The sequence below is a fragment of the Amblyraja radiata genome, chromosome 37 (genome assembly GCF_010909765.2).
Source record: "Amblyraja radiata isolate CabotCenter1 chromosome 37, sAmbRad1.1.pri, whole genome shotgun sequence".
In the NCBI taxonomy this organism is placed as follows: Eukaryota; Metazoa; Chordata; class Chondrichthyes; order Rajiformes; family Rajidae; genus Amblyraja; species Amblyraja radiata.
Window position 1 is genome coordinate 6,949,991 of NC_045992.1, and position 21,056 is coordinate 6,971,046.

The 21,056-nt window shown below is 44.2% G+C and overlaps 1 protein-coding gene across 2 annotated transcripts in view; it reads right to left on the minus strand.

The window, feature by feature from the left end:
• cdh23 (cadherin related 23) overlaps nt 1–21,056 on the minus strand; it is a 556,325-nt gene that overhangs the window by 133,030 nt on the left and 402,239 nt on the right. The window contains exons 29-36 of one of the 2 annotated variants that reach the window (XM_033012744.1): nt 20,205–20,353; nt 19,098–19,233; nt 17,841–18,229; nt 15,955–16,056; nt 14,632–14,634; nt 5,534–5,683; nt 4,196–4,324; nt 2,804–2,932 (exon numbers count right to left, since the gene is read on the minus strand). In XM_033012744.1, coding sequence (XP_032868635.1) covers nt 2,804–2,932; nt 4,196–4,324; nt 5,534–5,683; nt 14,632–14,634; nt 15,955–16,056; nt 17,841–18,229; nt 19,098–19,233; nt 20,205–20,353 — 1,187 coding nt within the window. The remainder of the gene's footprint in view (nt 1–2,803; nt 2,933–4,195; nt 4,325–5,533; nt 5,684–14,631; nt 14,635–15,954; nt 16,057–17,840; nt 18,230–19,097; nt 19,234–20,204; nt 20,354–21,056) is intronic. The other variant, XM_033012745.1, reaches the window with a different exon arrangement.

The following is a 21,056-nucleotide window of genomic DNA, read 5'->3' on the forward strand; positions in this document are numbered from 1 at the left end:
TCCTGCACCATATGCCCAGAACCAACAATGACTTCCCCACATACATCTAGCTCCCTCTCTCTTCCTTTAAGGCCTTTCTATCCTTTGTAATCAGTGTTCATATTTATCACCACTGTTTCTATGCCTCCTACTGGCATTTCTTAATGATAAAGGGCTGGCTTGAGGACTACATTACTATAGCAAGGAAATTGGGGTTGTGAAGTGGGAATTCAAATGTTAATATTTCAGCTAATTAGGTTAAAAGTAAAATTGACCCCCAAGTCACTTGATTCTCAGTAATGAGCGACAGATATACAATTAATGTACAATAATTGTTGCCTGCATTGTATGATTAGAGATTATTAATGGGACTGACACTTGAAGCAAACACTGAAGGGGTGTGAAGATGTTACATCCTTCTCTGGATACAAAACCAATTTAGTTTAGTTTAGAGATACAGCGCGGAAACAGGCCCTTCGGCCCACCGAGTCCGCACCGACCAGCGATCCCCGCACACTAACACTATCCTACACACACGAGGGATATTTTTTTTTACCTTTACACCAAGCCAATTGACCTACAAACCTGTACTTCTTTGGAGTGTGGGAGGAAACCGAAGATCTCGGAGAAAACACATGCAGGTCACGGGGAGAACGTATAAAAAATTGGCGGTGAAATGTTTTGAACTGCTCCAGTGAGCATGGTGAAGGTACTTCCACATAAGGTGCTAAGTGGAGTGTAGCAAGATTCTGTCTGTGACAATGACCAATGGAGAAATATCATCAGCATTACCTTAATTTACTTAGGGATCAGTGGAGGAATACGAGGCAAACGAGTTGTGACTGGAGAAGACATGATACTCCAAGGATTCATAATGAAGCAAGTGGTGAAAAGTAAAAATCATTTCCATTAAATGCCCTTTAATAATTAAAAATCAATGCACTTCTGTAGGTATTTATTTAAGTTGCTTTTTGGTTGATCATTAATACCTTTTACACAGCTGATGAGTAGGTTGCAATAGAAATAGCGACAAAAATATCATCCTCTATTTCAGTCCCACGATATCAGTGTAACTTTGCACGTGGGGTTAGAACCACAAACCAAAGCTTCCAGCAAATGGCCACAAAGTGGTCACAAAAATGAGCAGGGTAGGACTGGGAAATTAAAATGCAACAGTCTCCAAAATGGAACGTTAATCTGAAGTTGAGGATTAAGGAACATCAAGAACACACAGAAGCCATCGTCTCACTCTATCCAAAATTCAACTTTTAATCCTGACGTGGACATGGATAGAAAATGGAAAGAGTTCCAGTCCTCAAAACAATGCCTGTATTCCCTCTTTTGGGAGAAGAAAACTTAAGAAGACACCATCTGTTTTAATTTATACCAATTATTTTTCATTGCACAAGATGAAGGACAAACTTAAATATTTATTCTGCAAAAGCAAGCGATAAAAATGTTTTTCTCTGACTGCATGCCTAATGTTAAATGTGCAAGCTGATCTGAAATGTACATAAGCCGTGAATGTTTGAACCAAAGCAGTGAGGTGTGAAACTCAGAATGGAAACTGGGGATCAAACGATGTACATGTTAGTGTGAAAATGACTTAAGGGCCTGTCCCACTTGGCGTCATTTGCGTGTAATTTACGGGACATCATTTACGCGTCATGACGCAAGACGCGCGCGCATGGTGCGTGGTGACGTAGGCAGTGACGCGCGGTCGCCCGCGGTGCCCCAGGATTTTGGGATGTACAAAATCTTCGCTTGCCATCTGCGTGACGCGCAAATGACGCCCAAGACAGGCCCTTTAAACTCTGCAGTGAAGTGTGGATCAACTATCTGACTGCACTTTTGTATTTGATCATGAAAATTTTGCTGGTTTGGTTTAGTTTAGTTTAGTTTAGATATACAGCGCGGAAACAGGCCCTTCGTCCCACCGAGTCAGTGGGTATATGAGAGAGAATAAATTGCAGGGAATAAGTGAGAATAAGTTGCAGAGCTACACACAGACAAGAGGTAAAATGTAATGGTTCTTTTGGGAACTAGTATGGACCCAATGGGCCAAACGGCCTCCATCGGTGTCATAATAAGCAAGAAAAAACAACCAAATCACTTAAAATATACTTTTATGTCGGGAGGATGCAAATGAAAATAAATATTTGTGTTCATAAGGACCATCACATGCCAATAGTTAGTGGGTCACACTCGTCCCTCTGGTTCAGAAAACTGTGGGCTCATGACCCACTTCAGGGAGTTGAGCAAGAAAACCAGCTGTGACGTGAGTGCTGGACTTTCAGTTTAGATGCAAAACCACAGACTTGAGACATCTCCAGCGTCGAGGCCAATGTTTACATCTCAGTCCACGACAGTGTGGACGGGCAGGGCATTCACACATTGCTGTCTGTGGGAAATTGGTTGCCGCATTTCCTGCATTGCATCAGTAACTGCAAGAAAATGTATTCCATCAACCGCAACATAATTTTTTGTTGCCCTGAGATTGCGTCGATCTTTCCTTAATAATGCAGTGATAATCTTGTTCTATTTAACTTGTATGGACAAATACAGAAATGTTGCAAAACTCTATAAATGGCATAGTCTCATCCAAGTAGATAGACTCAAAATGCTGGAGCAACTCAGTGGGACAGGCAGCATCTCTGGAGAGAAGGAATGGGTGACGTTTCGGGTCGAGACTCTCCTGTCCCACTGAGTTACTCCAGCATTTTGTGTCTATCTTTGGCATAAACCAGCATCTGCAGTTTCCTCCTACACAGTCTGAACAAGTTGTTTCATCTCCAGTAGTTTCGCCAGAGAACAGTGAGTTTACCTCATAAATGCTGAGGTTGTAGCTGCCAGGGTTTATGATCTCCGGAGCATTGTCATTGACATCCACAGCTTTAATGGTGACGATGTGATTTGTCGTGCGTGGTGGCAAACCATTGTCAAAGGCCTGGACCTGAAATAAACAATAGATCAGTTCTTAATGGATCTTGTTCACTGCGCTAATTAGTGCAGACATCTTTACCAGACTCTACCATGCATACACCGACACAAAGTGCTGGAGTAACTCAGCGGGTCGGGCAGCATCTTTGGAAAAAAAGGAATAGATGACATTTCGGGTCGGGACCCTTCTTCAGGGGAAATATTTAATAGGAACCTGAGAGACAACTTTTTGCACAGAGGGTGATGGGTATATGGAACAAGTTGCCAGAGGAGGTATAAGAGACAGGTATGGAAAATACATGTGGACAGGTACGTGGATGGGATAGGTTGAGAGGGATATGGGCCAAATGCGGGCAGGTGGGAATAGTGTAGATGGGGCAACTTGGTTGGCGTGGGCAGTGTTGGGCTGAACGATCTATTTTCATGCTGTATGACTCCAACACCCCCCACTTACCCTTGAGGGCTGTGAATTATGAAATTGTACAACTCATTGAGTGAAGACATTTCTCCTTAGTTTTAAGCACCCAACCCTTGAAGCTAACAGAATAACCCCTGGCTTTGGTCTCTCCACCTGAGTAAACAGCCTCTTAGCCTCCGCTCTGTCAACCCCACTCATAACCATACGCACTTCGTTGAAATTACCTCATTGTGGAAGAAAATCTGTGAGAAAACTGTCAGAAAGCAGAGGTCAGGTGTTGCAGCCAGATTAAATGACATGCTCGGGGTACAGAAAACATTGGGCTATTTTTCTGATCAAATGAAATTATTTGAGGCTCAGACATTCTGATTAAATGAAATGATTTCAGGCTCACAATACTGCTCTCAGGCCCACGTCACACAAGAAAGACTAAAACCAATAAAGTCAGGTTTATACTTTTCATTTATTGGCCTCACGGTGGAAGCAATGGTTGGAAAATCAGAATAAATTCTCATGTTGACAAAAGAGTGTGCATTTGATGGAAAGTGGAACTTGAAACAGAATGCTGGAAGAACTCAGTACTGCCCTTCCTCTTCCCTCTCAGTCTTCATACAGTGTCTCGACCTGAAGCAAGGCCATAAAACTGGGTCTCTGGCAATGTGAGGCAGTAGCCCAAATAAATAGCACCACATAGAGTGAATAGACACAGAAAGAGCTTGCTGCTGTGAATTGTGATTCAATCTCTGAGTTTGAGAATAATTGCAAAGCCGTACTTAAGTGGACAAAGGATAAATACAGGACGGCTGCTGGTTTCCCAGCCCAGCTAAACCACCACACATGGAGCTCCTGTGAACTTACCGTTAACACGTATCTGTCGGTCTGTTCTCTGTCCAGGTGTTGAGCAAGGTAGATCTCTCCGCGACTTCTGTTAGTGGTATTAATCCGAAATGCTCCGTCAGTATTTCCAGACAGAATAGTGAAATTAACCTGATGTTTATACAAAGACAAATCAATTTATACCTGATGGAATTAGAAAATGGATAAAAGCAACAGCATGGGAATAAGGAAGGACACAAAATGCTGGAGTAGCTCAGCGGGTCAGGAAGCATCTCTGGAGAACATGGATTGGTGATGTTTCAGGTCCTGAAGGGTCTGGACTCAAAGTATCAACTATCCATTTTCTCCATGGATGCTGCCTGACTCGCTGAGTTACTTCACCATTTTGTGTCTTCCCTTCGTGAACCAGCATCTGCATTTCTGGAGTAATAGTCTTATGGAGTGGCAACAGCCCCTTCGGCCCAACTTGCCCACACCAGCCAACATGTCCCATCTACACTAATCCCACCAGCCTGCATTTGGTCTATATCCCTCTAAACCTGCACTATCCATGTAGCTGTCTAAATGTTTCTTAAATTTCTACCTATGTTTCAGCACAGGAATAACGTCAAAGGTCTCTTTGCTTTTAATGGAAGTACTACTTTCAGCAGATATGATTTGGTTGAGAAGATACACACAGAGAATGAATGCTACTTTGCCACCCTACATAATGTCAACTCAGTGACAACCACATGAGGTCTCCCATGTTATTAATGACTGATCCTCTGTTGTGTCCTTCAGGTGAATCCACAAGCCTGTCGAGTGGTTCAAAGGTTTATCCAATAATCTAAAACGCTTTTAAAGCACTTGGCCAACCAGTCTAGTTACAGAAGTAAATTAGATGGATCTTAACATCAAAAATAAACTGTTAATTGCTGCCCCTCTATCAATTTCATTGTCATATGCCCCAGATGGAACGATGAAAGTCTAACTTGCAATAGCACAACATAATTAAATTGGCAATAGACACAAAATGCTGGAGTAACTCAACCCTTCTTCAGACTGCTTAGTAAAGATGAGGGACTGGGGGCCTGGAAAATGGAAATCATTGAAGAGACGAAGGGCTAGTGAGGTGTGGTCTGAAGATGGGTCTCGACCCGAAACATCACCCATTCCTTCTCTCCAGAGATGCTGCCTATCCCGCTGAGTTACTCCAGCATTTTGTGTCTATCTTCAGTTGAAACCATCATCTGCAGTTCCTTGCTACGAATTAAATTGGCAGCTGCTTGTTGGCCCAGCAACTCCCCAAAACAAATAAGTGGTGAACAATATGATGCCGAGCAAAATGCTTTAGTGCAACAGGAGATCAGTTGTTCCTACCTGCCCGTTCCTCTCAGCGTCCAGATCCCGTGCAGAGATGACAGCTACCTGCTTCCCAACGGGAGCATCCTCCTGCACCTCCACAGAGGAATCTGAGCCGGCATCAAACACTGGCCCATTGTCATTCTCATCCTCCACCGTGATGATGACCTGCCAGGTAAAAAGCAGCAATTGGCTGTGATTGCAGAGCCACACACAACCCATCACAAATATTTATTTGCCAGTTGCGAGATCCTCCAACTTATAACAACAAAGGTTTTGATATTTTGACACTTCTCAATTTCCGATGTTCAACTTCAATTGATCACCATTCAGTGCAGTTGGTTGGTCAACGGAAGTGCATCCCAACTCCATACTTGCCTTCCCATCAAATGCAAAGTGATTTCATATTGCTAATTCTCAAACCATTACCTTTACATGCTCTCCTATCTCAATCCAAGTTTGCCGATAACACACAACACACAAGTAGCAATTTAACTAGTGACGGGCATGCAAAGGACCCTTCAAGGTGACATGGACAAGTTGACCGAGTGGAAAACAAACATGGCGGAGGGAACGGAATGTGGAAAAACGTGAGGTTACTCACATTGGTACAAAAAATGCAGAAGTGCTATTTGATTTTAAATGGTGTGAGATTAGGAAAAGACCATGCTGAAATGAAACCTTCTGTCCACGTGCAGGTACACATCATTGAAAGCAAACATGCAGTTTAGGCAGCCAGTTAGGAAGGCAAATGGTTTGTTGACCTTTATTACAAGAGTGGAAGAATAAGGATAGCTTAATATGATAAGATAAGGCTATCCGTGGAGCAAGGTGTAGTTTTAGTCTCCATATCTCAAGGAGGATGCAATTTATTGTTAGAAGAAATGCAGCAAACTTTCCTTGTCGATGTTGGCCTTGTCATCATGAACTGAGAGAGAATTCAAACATTAGAGAGGCAGTGCCGTTCACAGGTGAGGAGCACATCCTCTCCTTTCTAAGAAGCAGGCACTGGACATGCTCGCAGGATAAAGTGGGAGTGGGCCCGTGGGTAGGATGATGGTTAACTATATCAGCCTATCATTCATCAACCATCCACTCTCATGAGCTCTGAAGTTAACCTTGTTAACTGGAAGCTTGGAACCGGATCGGAGAATAAAATGATTTAAGTCGGGCGAACAAGTGTGAGGAAAGCGCTGTTCTACGGCAGAGTCAGCAACCTGAAATGTTAAAGCTGTTTCTCTCTCCACTGAAGATTGACACAAGAAGCTGAAGTAACTCAGCAGGGCCCCTGACTTTCAGTCCGAGGCCCAAAATGTCACCCATTCCTTTTCTCCAGAGGTGCTGTCTGTCCTGTTGAGTCACTCCAGCTTTTCGTGTCTATCTTCGGCTTAAACCAGCATCTGCAGTTCTTTCCTACGCATCTCTCTCCACTGATAGAAGAATAGAATAGAATAGAATCTTTAATTGCCACGCAACCAGGGTTGGTGGTATTTGGGTTCGGTACATGATGGTACACTGCTTTTGTTACATACCACTAATAACACAGATCACTGTAATAAAGTGCATCCATACCACATCACAAATCACAAATCTCACCAACAATACATAGTGCAAAAGAACAAACAAAGACCATAGACAAGACACTGTATACATCAAAAGTCATATTATTGTCTGATTATTGGACGGAATTGAGAGTTCTTATTGCTGAGGGGAAGAAACTGTTTTTAAAGCGGGTGGTTTCAGTAGCAAGTGACCTGAGGCGCCTCCCCGAAGGGAGAGACTGAAAAAGGTGATTTGCTGGATGGGAGTGGTCCGAGATGATCTTTTTTGCCCGTTGTGAGGTACGTTGGAGATAACTTGAATGGATTGAGGGGAGGGGGGAGTTGATGATCCTGGAGGCCTTGGAGACAATGCGTTGTATTCTGTGTAGTGAGTGACCATCGGTGTTACCGTACCAGACTGTGATTGAGGAGGTGATGCTGCTTGTTCTGCTTCCTGTTGTTCTCTTACATTTCTAGAGTCTGTCGCTTCCTGCTTTTCACTGAGGCAGTGGTTCAGCAGGTCTGACTTGGAGGTATCTAGGTCAACATAGGACCATAACTCCCTTTGTACAATAACGTGGTGAAATAAGGTACAGCAACACAGTGGTTATGAAGAGATCACTGGCATTGTACATGGAAAGAGACCTCTCTCTACCTCTGACTTCCCCACTAAGATGCTTCAGAAAGCAAACCCTTGACTTAGTCTTTTGTTACCTGCAGTGATATTTATTTCAGCAGCCTGGTACATTATTTGTGATCTGTACAGTGCCATGGCTGTTTTTGTGATGTTAAAGGAAGCTGTGGTTGCTGAGACTTGATTAACGATCCAACAGTTTACCTTACCTTTCAGAGCCACATTCAACGGCATCACATGAAACAAATAACTCTTAAACACATCGACTCGGTCATGTCAGGAATAATCAATGCACAATTCTTGAAGCTAGTGGGACACGTCAATGAATTGGTTACAATTTGGTGCCCGGGATACTTGTATGCTGTGCCTCGGCCAAAAGTTAGACCTGTTCAAATCAGCAGTAAGGTTGCAGATGAAACACTATGCACAGTTCTCCTCACCACACTGCAGGAATGATGTAACTATGAGAGAGTGGAGAGAAGAATTTGTGTCAAGGGCTGTGTCATTTGAGTTGTGACTGAGATTGGCTCTGTCTGCGTTTCCTTTGGTACGAGGGTGAACCTGAAGGAGTGGTCTCATTGAAAGTATTTAAAATAAAGAGAGTCCAAGGAAGGCCTCTTAGCATCGAGATGGCGTAGTGTAGGAAGGAACTGCAGATGCTGGTTTACACCGGGGACAGACACAAAATGCTGGAGTAACTCAGCGGGACAGGCAGCGTCCCCGGAGAAAAGGAAAAGGTGATGTTTCGGGTCGAGCCTCTTCATTAGATTGAGTCATGGAAGGGGAAACTAGAGGTATGGGAAGGTACAGAACAAAGCAGACACTGCATTGTTGACTCAGGAAAAGTGGAGCCCACAATGGTCCATTGTTGGCTGGGGATGAGGTTGTAAGGAACGTCAATACGTCATCACGCCGCGTCACGCTGCAAATTTCTTGGTGACCTGATATGTCAAGTCAATGATGCCAGCAGTCTCCGAAAAAATCGGCAAGTGGGACAGGCCCTTTAGGATACAGGGATTAGAGGCAAATCCAGGGGTTTATTTTTTTACACAGAGTGGTGTGGGATCTGGAATTCCCAGCTTAACTGGAAGTGGGATACAGTCACCGCCATTTTTAATAATATATAGACACAAAAAGCTGGAGTAACTCAGTGGGACAGGCAGCATCTCTGGAGAGAAGGAATGTGTGACGTTTTGGGTCGAGACCCTTCTTCAGATTTTCAATTTTGAATAATATGTTCCTTGTTGGGCCAAGAACTGAGAAGGACAATTTAGCTGGATTCATCTTTTCCATCCAGCTTGTATTTAAAGGGTTTCTTCAATCCCAGAATATCTACCATTCTATGAAAAAGTATTTTTTCCCTGCAGAATACTATCGCAGTTAAGTATGGGGTTTGTATGTTCTCCCCGTGACCTGTGTGGGTATCCCCTGGGTGTTCCGGCTTCCTCCCACACTCCAAAGACATATGGGTTTGCAGGTTAATTGGCTTGCTATAATTGTAAATTGTTCCTAGTGTGTGTAGGATAGTGTTAGTGTGCGGGGATCGCTGGTTGGAACGGACTCTATGGTCCGAAGGGCCTGTTTCCACATTGTGTCTCTAACCTAATCTCTAAACTAAGGAGCGAGCTTTGAAGAAGGGTCTCGACCCGAAACGTCACGCATTCCTTCTCTCCAGAGATACTCCAGCATTTTGTATCCATCAGGGGAGCTTTAATTGTTTGTCTTTCTTGGAGCTGGTTCATTGAGGCCAATCTCCTGCCTGCGCTGGTGGTTCTGAAGGGAATTGCCAAGGTTTGGCCATTCCAATGGGATTACATTGTTGGCTTGTGCAGACTGGTTGGTAGCCAGGGTTTGCTGAGCGACAGATGCCATCGCATCTGTCACAGTAACCCATTACGTGACCAGACCAGGCAGGAGAGTGGATGCTCAGACAGATTCACAAGCAAAAGCCAAGTTTTAAAAAAAATCAACATTTTTAATTATTTCCTAATCTGTTAATAAATAAATATTATTGTTGATGGTCAACGTGTTTAATAAATATTTTAGAAATTGTTATACTAATTTTAAAATGTCTCTGTGTTTAATTCTTGAAGCTGTGATAAAGAAAAAGCTCTGGCCCAAATCCGGCCTTCTGTCAATGGCCTTCAGGCCTTCTGTCAATGGCCTAAGAAGGGCACCTTAACCTGAACTGTGGCTGGTGCACATGATCAATGAGATCAGTCCTCGGAACCCTCTATGACACTGACATCTCAGTTCTGGATGTGTGTGTGTGTGTGTGTGTGTGTGTGTGTGTGTGTGTGTGTGTGTGTGTGTGTGTGTGTGTGTGTGTGCACGTGTGTGTGTGTATGTGTCTGAGTCTGTGTGTATGTGTGTGTGCACGTGTGTGTGTGTGTATGTCTGAGTCTGTGTGTATGTGTGTGTGCACGTGTGTGTGCGCGTGTGTAAGTGAGTCTGTGTGTATGTCTGAGTGTGTGTGTGTGTGTGCATGCGTGCGTGTGTGTGTGTCTCTGTGCCTGTGTCTATGTGTCAGTGTGCGTGTGTGCATGTGTATGTGTGTATATGACCAGCGGGTATACAGATGGCATTGAACTGAGTCCAGGATGTGTGTGCATGTGTGTGTGCATGTGTGTGTATATTTGAGTGTGTGTATGTGTATGTATATGACCAGCTGGTATACAGATGGCATTGAACTGAGTCCAGGAGGATTCGGCCCACTGCTGTTACTTACTGTTACAAGGATGATTTGTTTACATTGACCAAAGGCTGTACGTTCAGTTGTGAAAGATGTCTGGCTGACCCGCGACAATAACCTTGAACAAAAACAGACTAGTGTTCCTATGGGAACCCAGGGCGTTATTGAAATTAACAAAGGAGGACCCGACATGGTGGGGGGGGGGGGGGGTGCCTTGAGGGAGGGCGAGGGGAGAACAAGGGTGGGCCTGGTGCGGGAAACTTTGTAACTTTGTCAGTGTCCTATATGTGGCGACTATTTGCATACCTTGGGTACACAAGCAAAGAATCTCACTGTCACTTGTCGCATGTGGCAGTAAAGTATGCCATCCAATTATATTGTACCTGGATTATTCACACCTCCTCTCAACCTTAATTTCTGCTTTTTGAAAGCAGAATTCCCAAGATTTAAACTCAGATCTTGGTGTTTAAATTGGAGGTGGTAACGTGGAGGAGAATTCCCAAATCATTCCAGGAATGAGATGCAGCTGGGACATGGAGGTGTGTGTAAAGGGGTCATCCAAGAAGGAGAGATTAAAATTGATGGATCCCCCTACTCACTGGAGTTTGGAAGAACTTAAAGTGGCCTCTTTGAGACCTCGGCGTGCTGAGAAAGTTTGGCAAGGTATATGCTGAGGGATATTTCATCGATGGAGTGCCTACAACTGGGAAACATCCTTTCAAGGTAAGATATCACACACTTATGACCGAGATAAGGTAAGATTCTAAAACAAATGATTGCTAACCTTTGGAAAACCCTACCACAGCATGTGGACATTATATTCAAGCCTGATAATTGAATAAGATTTGGACACCGGGTTTTTCAAGGGATCTGTAGATTGAGCAGAAATGTGGGCATTTAAGAACAGTCATGACGTTAATGTGCGGTAGAGAAGGTTTGGGCATTAGGACACACAAATGAAGTGCAGGAGTAGGCCATTTGACTTATTGTGGCTACTCTGCTAATTATCAAGGCCATGGCGAATCAGATAATAACGCAACTCTTCTCTTTACCTCTGGTTACTTTTTATTTCTTTAATTATCAAGAATCTATCTGCTTTAAAATTTATTTAAGACTTATTTGCACTGTCCCTTTGAGGAAAACAATTCCAACGAGTCAAGGCCCTCTGAGAGAAAACAAATTGTCCTTATCTCTGTCTTAAATAGGGTCATTTGTAAATAGTGACCCTTAGTACTAGATTCTGCCTCAAGAGGAAACATCTTTTCTGCATCCGGCTGCAAAACTCATTAATCAACCTCCCTTTCATTCTACAAACCTCCAGCATTCACAAACATAGTCAGCACAAACTTTGCTCACCAGAGAAGTTGTGTGCCCTTTTTTGTCTCAACTTCTTACAAAATAATTGATTGTTGTTAGTTCCCGATTAACGTAACAGCATCACGCCCAGTCTGTTTCATTAGTGAGTGGTGGAATACTTAATTTATCATGTGTGAGAAAGAACTGCAGATGCTGGATAAAATCGAAGGTAGACACAAAATGCTAGAGTAACTCAGTGGGTGAAGCAACATCTATGGAGACAAGGAATGGGTGACATTTTGAATTTTACTGCACCTCGCTAGTTACAAGTGACAATAAAGTATCATTATCAGCATCCTTGGCAAAGGATGATGGTGACAACTGCTTGGTCACCATCTTCTTTTGCAGAGATAAAATGATTACTCAGTCCTCAGCTATCACATGGCAATCCTTCAACTGCTTCTTCCAACAATGCAAGTTCCTCTCAAAAGCCAACTTGAGTAAACATTTCTTCTACCAAAGGGGTGCAGCAAGGAGACCTGGGGCTGACCCAGTGCAGGAATCAGTACAGCAGATGCAGTTGCCAAATACATGAGCCTTAGCACTGGAGTACCGAGTACCGAGTACCGAGATGCTTTCAAGAGTTAGATGGAGCTCTTAAAGATAGCAGTCAGGGGATATGGTGAGAAAGCAGGAACGAGGTACTGATAGTGGATGATCAGCCATGATCACATTAAATAGAGGTGCTGGCTCAAAGGGCTGAATGGCCTACTCCTGCACCTATTGTCTATTGTTTTTCCATTGGGTTTCCAAGTAATAGATGTTTTGGCCATAGGTGTTCGTTAAATGTGAAGGAAGTTCTTGCTTCTCTCGGGTGCCACCGTCTTCATTTCATGGTTGATGACAGCACTTCAGATCCTAAAGCTTGTCCGTACTCAAAATCATTCTTAAATATGTCCCTGAACTTGATCCCTGAAAATATCTCTGTATCTCCGAACTAAACTCCTGATATACATTGATGAGAGGTGTGTATGTGTGGGCTGTGGTTAGGAACTGGACATGTACATTCATCAGTTACAATTCAGGATAGATACAAAATGCTGGAGTATCTCAGTGGGTCAGACAGCATCTCTGGAGAAAATGAATAGGTGACGTTTCAGGTTGAGACCCTTCAGACAGACACGACCCAAAACGTCACCTATTCCTTTTCTCCAGGGATGCTGTCTGACCCGCTGATTTACTCCAGCTTTGTATCCATCTTCGGTTTAAACCGGCATCTGCAGTTCTTTCCTTCACAGTTACAATTCGGGTTTGGTTTCATTTTTAACATTTTCAAAAATTAGTAATGCATTTTTATGATACCCTTATTGAATCTGAAGGAGGGTCCTGATCCAGAATGTCATCTATCCATGTTCTCTGGAGATGCTGCCTGCCCTGCTCAGTTACTCCAGCATTTTGTGTCTTTTTTTATACCAGCATCTGCAGTTCTTTGTTTCTACTTTGTTTTTTTATTTAAGCTTTCCTGTTTCATTTATTGTGTCCCGGTTTAATTAGAATAAGGAATGTGAAATCCATCCCTATTCCCGGTAGTTTTACACCAGATATGTTATTCCCAATGCAAGCATCGCGAGCATGCGTTTCTGATATGCCGAAAGCTTAGTAAAATACTTAAGAGTCCTGCCGGAGTCAAACACCACAGGTGTGCAATAGAGATACATCCTTCATCTCATCTCCCATGCAAACTATCAATTGCTTCCAAACCTCATTAAGTCTGCATTGACATCAATTTATTACAAATCTCACAGCAAGTAGGGTGGTCACACTCCTTAATCCACAAACTTGGTCTAATGATGTAAAGAAACAAGTTCATACCCACTATTAGCTGGGGAACTTAACCAATTTAGTAACTCTTCTCTGTAATTCAAATGCTAATACCCAGCTGTGAATCCACCGGATTTTTGTAAATATCCTTTTCTTACTCATGTTCTTCATGAGAGGAAATCTACCATCCTTACTCAGTCTGGTCTATATGAGGCTTCAGACCCACAGCAACATAATTCACTCTTAACTGCCCCTTGAAATGCCCAGACACCCATCGTTTAAATCAATAAATCAGACAGATAATGAGCTGGACTTGCCACATCATAGCTCTTCTTCTCAGAGTGTCATCCTGCCCCTGTCCCACTTATGTGATTTTTTAGACGACTAAGTTGTCGCCATATGGTCGCGGGTGTGTCGCCTGTTGGTCGTGAGTAATCTCCTCAGTCGCCCGAAGAATCGTAGCGTTTTTCTGGTCACCGCTGGATTTTGAAATGTACAAAACCTTTTGGTGACAGTTGGTTTGATGCCAATGAGCATAGCTTGACTTCTGCTGATGTATGTGCTGTCGTAGCAGGTTGTAACCCCCCCCCAATCATTCTCGTAAATCTCCTCTGGACCCTCTCCATGGCCAACACATCCCTCCTCATATATGGGGCCCAAAACTGCATACAAAACGTCAAATGCGGGTTAACTATTGACCAGAGATTGGAAATAACTTCCTTCCATTTCTTTAAAAATACTTTTTGAATTGTTGTTTCATGGGGAAGAAACTTCACTGGCAAGGTCACCATTTAATGCCTATGATGCAATGTTCTTGAGAATGCAGTAGCTAAGCTCAGTGTGAAGGCATGCTGATGAAGTACGTAGGTAAGACTTTGAGAATCTGACCAGTGACCATGAAGGAGCAGCAACATATTTCCAAGTTAAGATGGTATGTGACTTGAGTATCACCGTGCTTTCTCCACTGGGCTTACAAGTGATAGATGTGGTGAGTTTCGGACAATGCTCATGAACAAAATAAAAGTCTAAGGATGTTCCTGAGGGAGCAAACTCGACCAGGTAGCATGCAACATGCACAGCTCCACTGAGGTAACGCATGCAACACCAAGCAGCTCTGAGACACATAGTTTACCTTCTGCTCATCCACGATAAGAGAGAAACAAAGGAGATAATTAATCAAACGTGTCACAACATCAATCAATTTACAACAGCAATACTTAACTTAATGTTGTAACATCTCCTCCTTCATAAGGTGCCACTTCAACTTTGCTGCTTCTGCTGTTGTGATCAAAAGGTATGTGGAAACGGAATACTGGCAACCTGGCAATGCTATTTCAGCACACTCACTACGGCACACACGGGCAATGTGTGCAGTGATTGTTTCATCTGCCCAAAGCTCCAAGAGGTCCAAGTACCACCCGCGCCGCCCATAGGCCTTGTTACACCAGTCCAAGGGAGTGAGGTCAACAGAACACTGTTAAACCCAGTGGTAATTCAAGCCATTCACAAGAGTCTTGTCATAAGGTCATAAGGAACAAGAGTAGAATTAGGCCATTCAGTCCATCAAGTCTACTCCGCCATTCAATCATGGCTGATCTATCTCTCCGTCCTAACCCCATAAACTCTGACACCTGCACTAATCAAGAATGGATTCAGGAGAGATTCACACATAGGAGTGGGTTGGACTGCCAGATTCTCAGGAGAAGATGCTGGGAAGGATTGAGAGGAGATGATGTGAAGGATTGTGGATGGGGAGAGGATAATTGGAAGCAATGGGAAGTGATAATATGAAGGATGAGGAGAGAAACATGGAAAGATTCAAGGGTTTGACCAAGATCTTCGCGTAAAGTGGGATTAAATATGATTAGATGGTTTACCCCGGGTGCAGTTGGTTAGTTTTAGTTTAGTTTAGAGACACAGCGCGGAAACAGGCCCTTCGGCCCACCGGGTCCGCACCGACCAGCGATCCCCGCACGTTAACACTTTCCTACACACTAGGGACAATTACATTTATACCAGGCCAATTAACCTAGAAACCTGTACGTCTTTGGAGTGCGGGAGGAAACCTGAGAAAACCAACGCAAGTCACGGGAAGAATGTACAAACTCTGTACAGATAGCACCCGTATGCAGGATCGAACCCGGGACCTGTGGCTCTGGCGCCGTCAGGCAGCAACTATACCGCTGCGCCACCGTGCCGCCCTAGTTAAGAGAGCAAATCTGGTGATTAAATAGATTGCCTTGTGCCTGAAGGCAACACCAACGTAGATCTTTGTGCCTCATCAGTCGCCCTCTCTTCTCAACCCAGCATGGGCATATTTTGTTCCCACGGCCACAACTTAGACTCCAGCTATTGTTGATATCACTCATTTTATGAATAAAATGTTTACTTTTTATCTTTAACATAAATTAGAAATACATGAACTTGTTTTGATTTTATTTAAATGTACGCTCACCACAGTGGAGTCTTTTTTAGGTCCACCGTCATCCGCGATGACAGTGATGAGATAGTAATCGCTCTTCTCCCGATCCACTTGCCCTCTGACTGTAATCATCCCCTGCGATGGGAAGGCAAGAATAAGATGACCATATCCTGTGAATACCAGCCTTTCTGCGACTCCCATCCTGATGGATATTTTACTTGCCAAAGTAGATTTGAAATTAAAATTGGACATATCTTGACAAGAATGCAGTTTGCAGATGATACAAAGATAGGTGGAGGGGCAGGTAGTGTAGAGAAAGCAAGGGCTCTGAAAAAGGGCTTGGACAGGTTGGGAGAGTGGGCAGAGAAGTGGCAGATGGAATACAGCGTAGCGAAGTGTGGAGTCATTCATTTTGGTAGTAGGAATAAAGGCAAGGACTATTTTCTAAATGGGCAGAGAATTTAGAAACCGGAGGTGCAAAGGGACTTGTGAGTGCTGGTGCAGGATTCGCAAAAAAAATAATTTGCAAGATTGAATCGGTAGTAAGGAAGGCAAATGCAATGCTAGCATTATTATGAGAGGACTAGAATACAAGAACAGGGATGTAATACTATAGTATAGTATAGTATATCTTTATTGTCATTTTCCTGAGTACTCACATACCCAGAGGAAACAAAAAAACATTGCTCAACCAGTGCCCATTCAGTGAGCAGTAAAAAAATAAATAGAAATAAAAATACATATATCATGAACAAATTAAACACTCTACTCTCTACTAAACATCAACAGGCGTTCCGATCGGCAGCGGCACGACAGTGGCTCTGCTGCAGTGTGTCCAGGTTGGTGGTTGGTGCGCGATACTTTGGCAGGGGGCAAAGTCCGTTTATCAGTTTATCATAATACTGAGGCTTTATAAGATGCTGGTCAGGCTGCAATTGGAATATTGTGAGCTATTTTGGGCCCCATATCTGAGGAAGGATGTGCTGGCTCTGGAGAGGGTCCAGAGGAGGTTTATGAGAATGATCCCAGGAATGAGTGGGTTAACATATGATGAGCGTTTGACGGGCGCTGGGCCTGTACTCGCTGGAGTTTAGGAAGATGAGGGGGGACCTCATTGAAACTTACTGAATAGTGAGGGAGAATTAAAAAGGGATTAGTGTAAATGGGTGGTCAGCACAGTCTCTGTCTCCATGGCGCTAGTTTCCAAGATGTATCTCTTTAGGATGTTATGCTTGGAAACCAGAAGCGTGTTATTGATATTGCTTCCGCAAAACTGAGAGCAATTCTCCCCCTTTCATTCTGTGTGACATGGCTGAGGTAAAAAATAATCTCAAAGTTCTAAACTGCTTGCAGCAAAAGCAAAACTTGCATTGGAGGGGGTTCAGTAAATGATTGTAACTTCACACACCACTAAATAGCACAACATGTATACTCATGGGCGGAAATCCTAGGGGGGGGACAGGGGGGACACGTCCCTCCCCTCCTCCCCCCCCCCATGCTTTGAGATGTGGTGGCCACCCCCCCCCCCCATGTTTTGTAATCCGGACTTTATGAGACGCTTTCTAAGGGCTGAATCGGCCTGTTTGCGGGGCCTTTCAGCGCCCGGTGCGGCTTAAAATCAAACTGCTGCATCGAGGCTCCCGATGTGGAAGCCCTCGCCGGCCGATGAAAGACCCCGTGAACGGGCTGATTCACGCCCCATGATTCGGTGCGGACGAAGCTGCTGTTGCTGGAGTTTTGAGTCGGTCACCAACCAAGTCAACTATCAATGTTACCGTCCACAGGGCCCACGTCCGAAGCCTCGCGTGAGTGCGCATGCGCGTGTGTGTGTGGGCATGCGCCCGCGCGGCCGCCAAGAAATTGTGCCCCCCCTCCCCCCGCATGTTTTGATAGCGATTGCCGTGCCTGTGTATACTCACAGTAACTCTGTTTATCTGGAACAGGGACAGTGTTTGAGCAGAGGTGTCCGGGTCGAATCTGTAGGTGATCATGTTCATGTTGTCAGCAGAACGGGCTTGAATCTGAACCACCTCAGTCCCAGTGGCGATGTTCTCTGTAATGGTGGCTTCATACACTAGATTTGTAAACTGCACAGGTTCATCCAATTCATTTAACAGTGTGATGTACACAGTGCAGTAACCCCTGTTGTAAGGTGTGGTCTGGTCCATGGCAGAGATGTTCATCAGGTAACTGGTGCTGGTTTCGTAGTCCAAGTAATCCACCGTGGTGATCAGACCTGTGCTCTCGTCAATGGAAAACTTCCCATCCGATCCACTCAAAATGGCGTAGGCCACTGTACCTCCATCACCTGGAATGATGACAAATCCCTGTCACCCTCTCTACAATCTTAATCTGTCGAATTCCCTGCCACAGAAGGCAGTGGAAGCCAATTCACTGGATGTATTTAAGAGATAGTCAGATATCACTCTGAGGGCTAACTGAATCAAGGGATATGGGGAGAAAGCAGGATTTTGGATGATCAGCATTGATCATATTGAATGGTGGTGCTGGCTCGAATGGCCTACTCCTGCACCTATTCTCTATGTTTCTGTGAGAGGAAGAGCCTGTTCCTTGGGTGTACTATTCTGTATTCAGTTTACTAGTGCGATAGGGCAGGAGAATGGTATTTGAGAGAGATCCGCCACAATTTTGTTGAATGGCAGAGCAGATTAAAGGGGTCAAATGATCAACTATACCTGTTTAAGAAGGAACTGCAGATGCTGGAAAATCGAAGGTAGACAAAAGTGCTGGAGAAACTCAGCGGGTCCAGCAGTATCTATAGAGCGAAGGAAATAGGCAATGTTTCGGGACAAAACGTTGCCTATTTCCTTCGCTCCATAGATGCTGCTGCACCCGCTGAGTTTCTCCAGCACTTTGATCAAGTATACCTGTGATTTTCTTGCATTCTTACATAAATGGCAACAGTGGAGCCATTGCTCACATCTGCTGACTGCCATGAATGGGGATGGAAGTTACATTCGGAATTTGTTTATCTCAGTTTTGACTCTAGTTCCAATCATGTAGTGATAAACATGTTTGGAACACTTGAGATACTAATCTCATCAGCCTGCACACGATCCCTATCCCTCCATAGCTAATTTATTTCAAAGCTATTCCTGTTTGTTCAACCTTGGGGCTGAGGAAAGGCCAACGCTGGCTTGGGAGGTGAGCGTTACCTGTATCCCCATCGCTTGCCCGGACCACAATGACCGATGTGCCGATCCCTGCTGTTTCTCTCAGGCCGAGCCGGTTGTACTGCAGCTGGATAAAGACTGGCGTCTCATCATTCACATCCTCCACATACACGATCACCTGGACAAGGGAGGGCCAAGTCAAGGGCAATGAAAGACAAGAGAAGCAGATGGCAGGATTATCATGAATTCCGCTATCCCTTTGAAGACACACCCACAGCCTAAATTAACAATTGGAGAAACAAGGAACTGCAGATACTGGAGTCTTGTGCAAAACACAAAGTGCTGGAGGAAAGTAGCACGTCAGGCAGCATCTGTGGAGGATATAGACAGGTGATGGTTCAGACTGAAGAAAGGTCCTGACCTGAAACGTCACCTGCCCATGTCTTCCACAAAGGCTGCCTGACCCACTGAGTTACTCCAGCTCTTTGTGTGTCATGTAATAGTTTACTGCCTTGTGGAGGATGTGAGAATATTAACGAGAATGGCAAACATAATGCAGTATTCGAGTGAGGCAGGAGAGGGTGCTTCTACAGCTGCGGGAAACACTTTTGACTCCCCGACAGATTTTGGGTTCAAATCCTGCTCTGGAAATTTGAAAACTGAAATTTAAAATGACTGATAGAGTCCTGCATTGTCAATGGGATGTAGTCTTTGGTGACATGATCCAGATTTGACCATGGCAGTCATGATCAACACTGTTTCAGGTGCTTAGATATAACACAGAGTGTGGAAACCGGCCCAACTTGCCCACACCGACCAACATGCCCCAACTACACTAGTCCCATCTGCCTGTGCTTGGTCCATATCCCTCCAAACCTGTCCTATCCATGTACCTGTCTAATGTTTCTTAAAGGTACACAAAAATGCTGGAGAAACTCAGCGGGTGCAGCAGCATCTATGGAGCGAAGGAAATAGGCAACGTTTCGGGCCGAAACCCTTCTTCAGACTGATGGGGGGTTTCTTAAACATTGCAACAGTACCTGCCTCAACTACTTCCTCCGGCAGCTCGTTCCATACACCTGTTTCCGTGCTGTATCTCTAAACTAAACTCAAACAAAAGACACTTATGAGCAAGCATTGAGCTCTTACTCTGACAGAACTCCGCATCCTCCCAAAGTCACTGTTGTAGGCCTCCACCTCCAGCACATGGGTGGTGCTGCCCTCTCGGTCTAGAGGGTGGGTTCCTCTGGAGATGAGTCCGGTGCCTTGGTCCATCCGGAAGTTATCAATGGGATTTCCTGAAAAACAAAACCACACACATCACGCCAATGGCTTCAAAACTAAAAATATGTATCCTTGGCTATCTATCCTTCATACTGTTAAGGGCAATAATTTATTTTCTTGTTGACGTCCTAGGAAGCAGTGGGATATTCCACGGTACAGGATGCAGCCTGTATCAGGTCTACAGTTGCATTAAATCATTAGAGTTCCCGGAAGCCTATGTTACTGATAAACAAAGCCTTTATCTATTTCTTGGAAAAAGAGCATTAACTCATGCCAATGGCAGAAATAGCACCATACATATTTGTTTTCTTTCTATAGCTGGCTGAAAGTTCCAATTTACTTCTCAAGTTACTTTGCAACTTGTAAAACAGACACACTAGAGACTGTTGATGCTACAACTCTGAGCAAATGGTAAAGTGCTGGAACAGCTCAGCAGGGCAAGGAGACTGTGTTCTGCTGTGCCTTGTAGAACTATAGTAATTAGCTGAAGGATGATACCGATGACTATTTCATGGGTGTAATTGCTCTACAGATCTCTTATCCAACAATTTTAAAATGAAGATTGGCACAAAATGCTGGAGTAACTCAGCGGGACAGGCAGCATCTCTGGAGAGAAGGAATGGGTGATGTTTCGGGTCGAGACCCTTCTACAGACTGACCCGACAAGTCACCCATTCCTTCCCCCCCAGATATGCTGCCTGTCCTGCTGAGTTACTC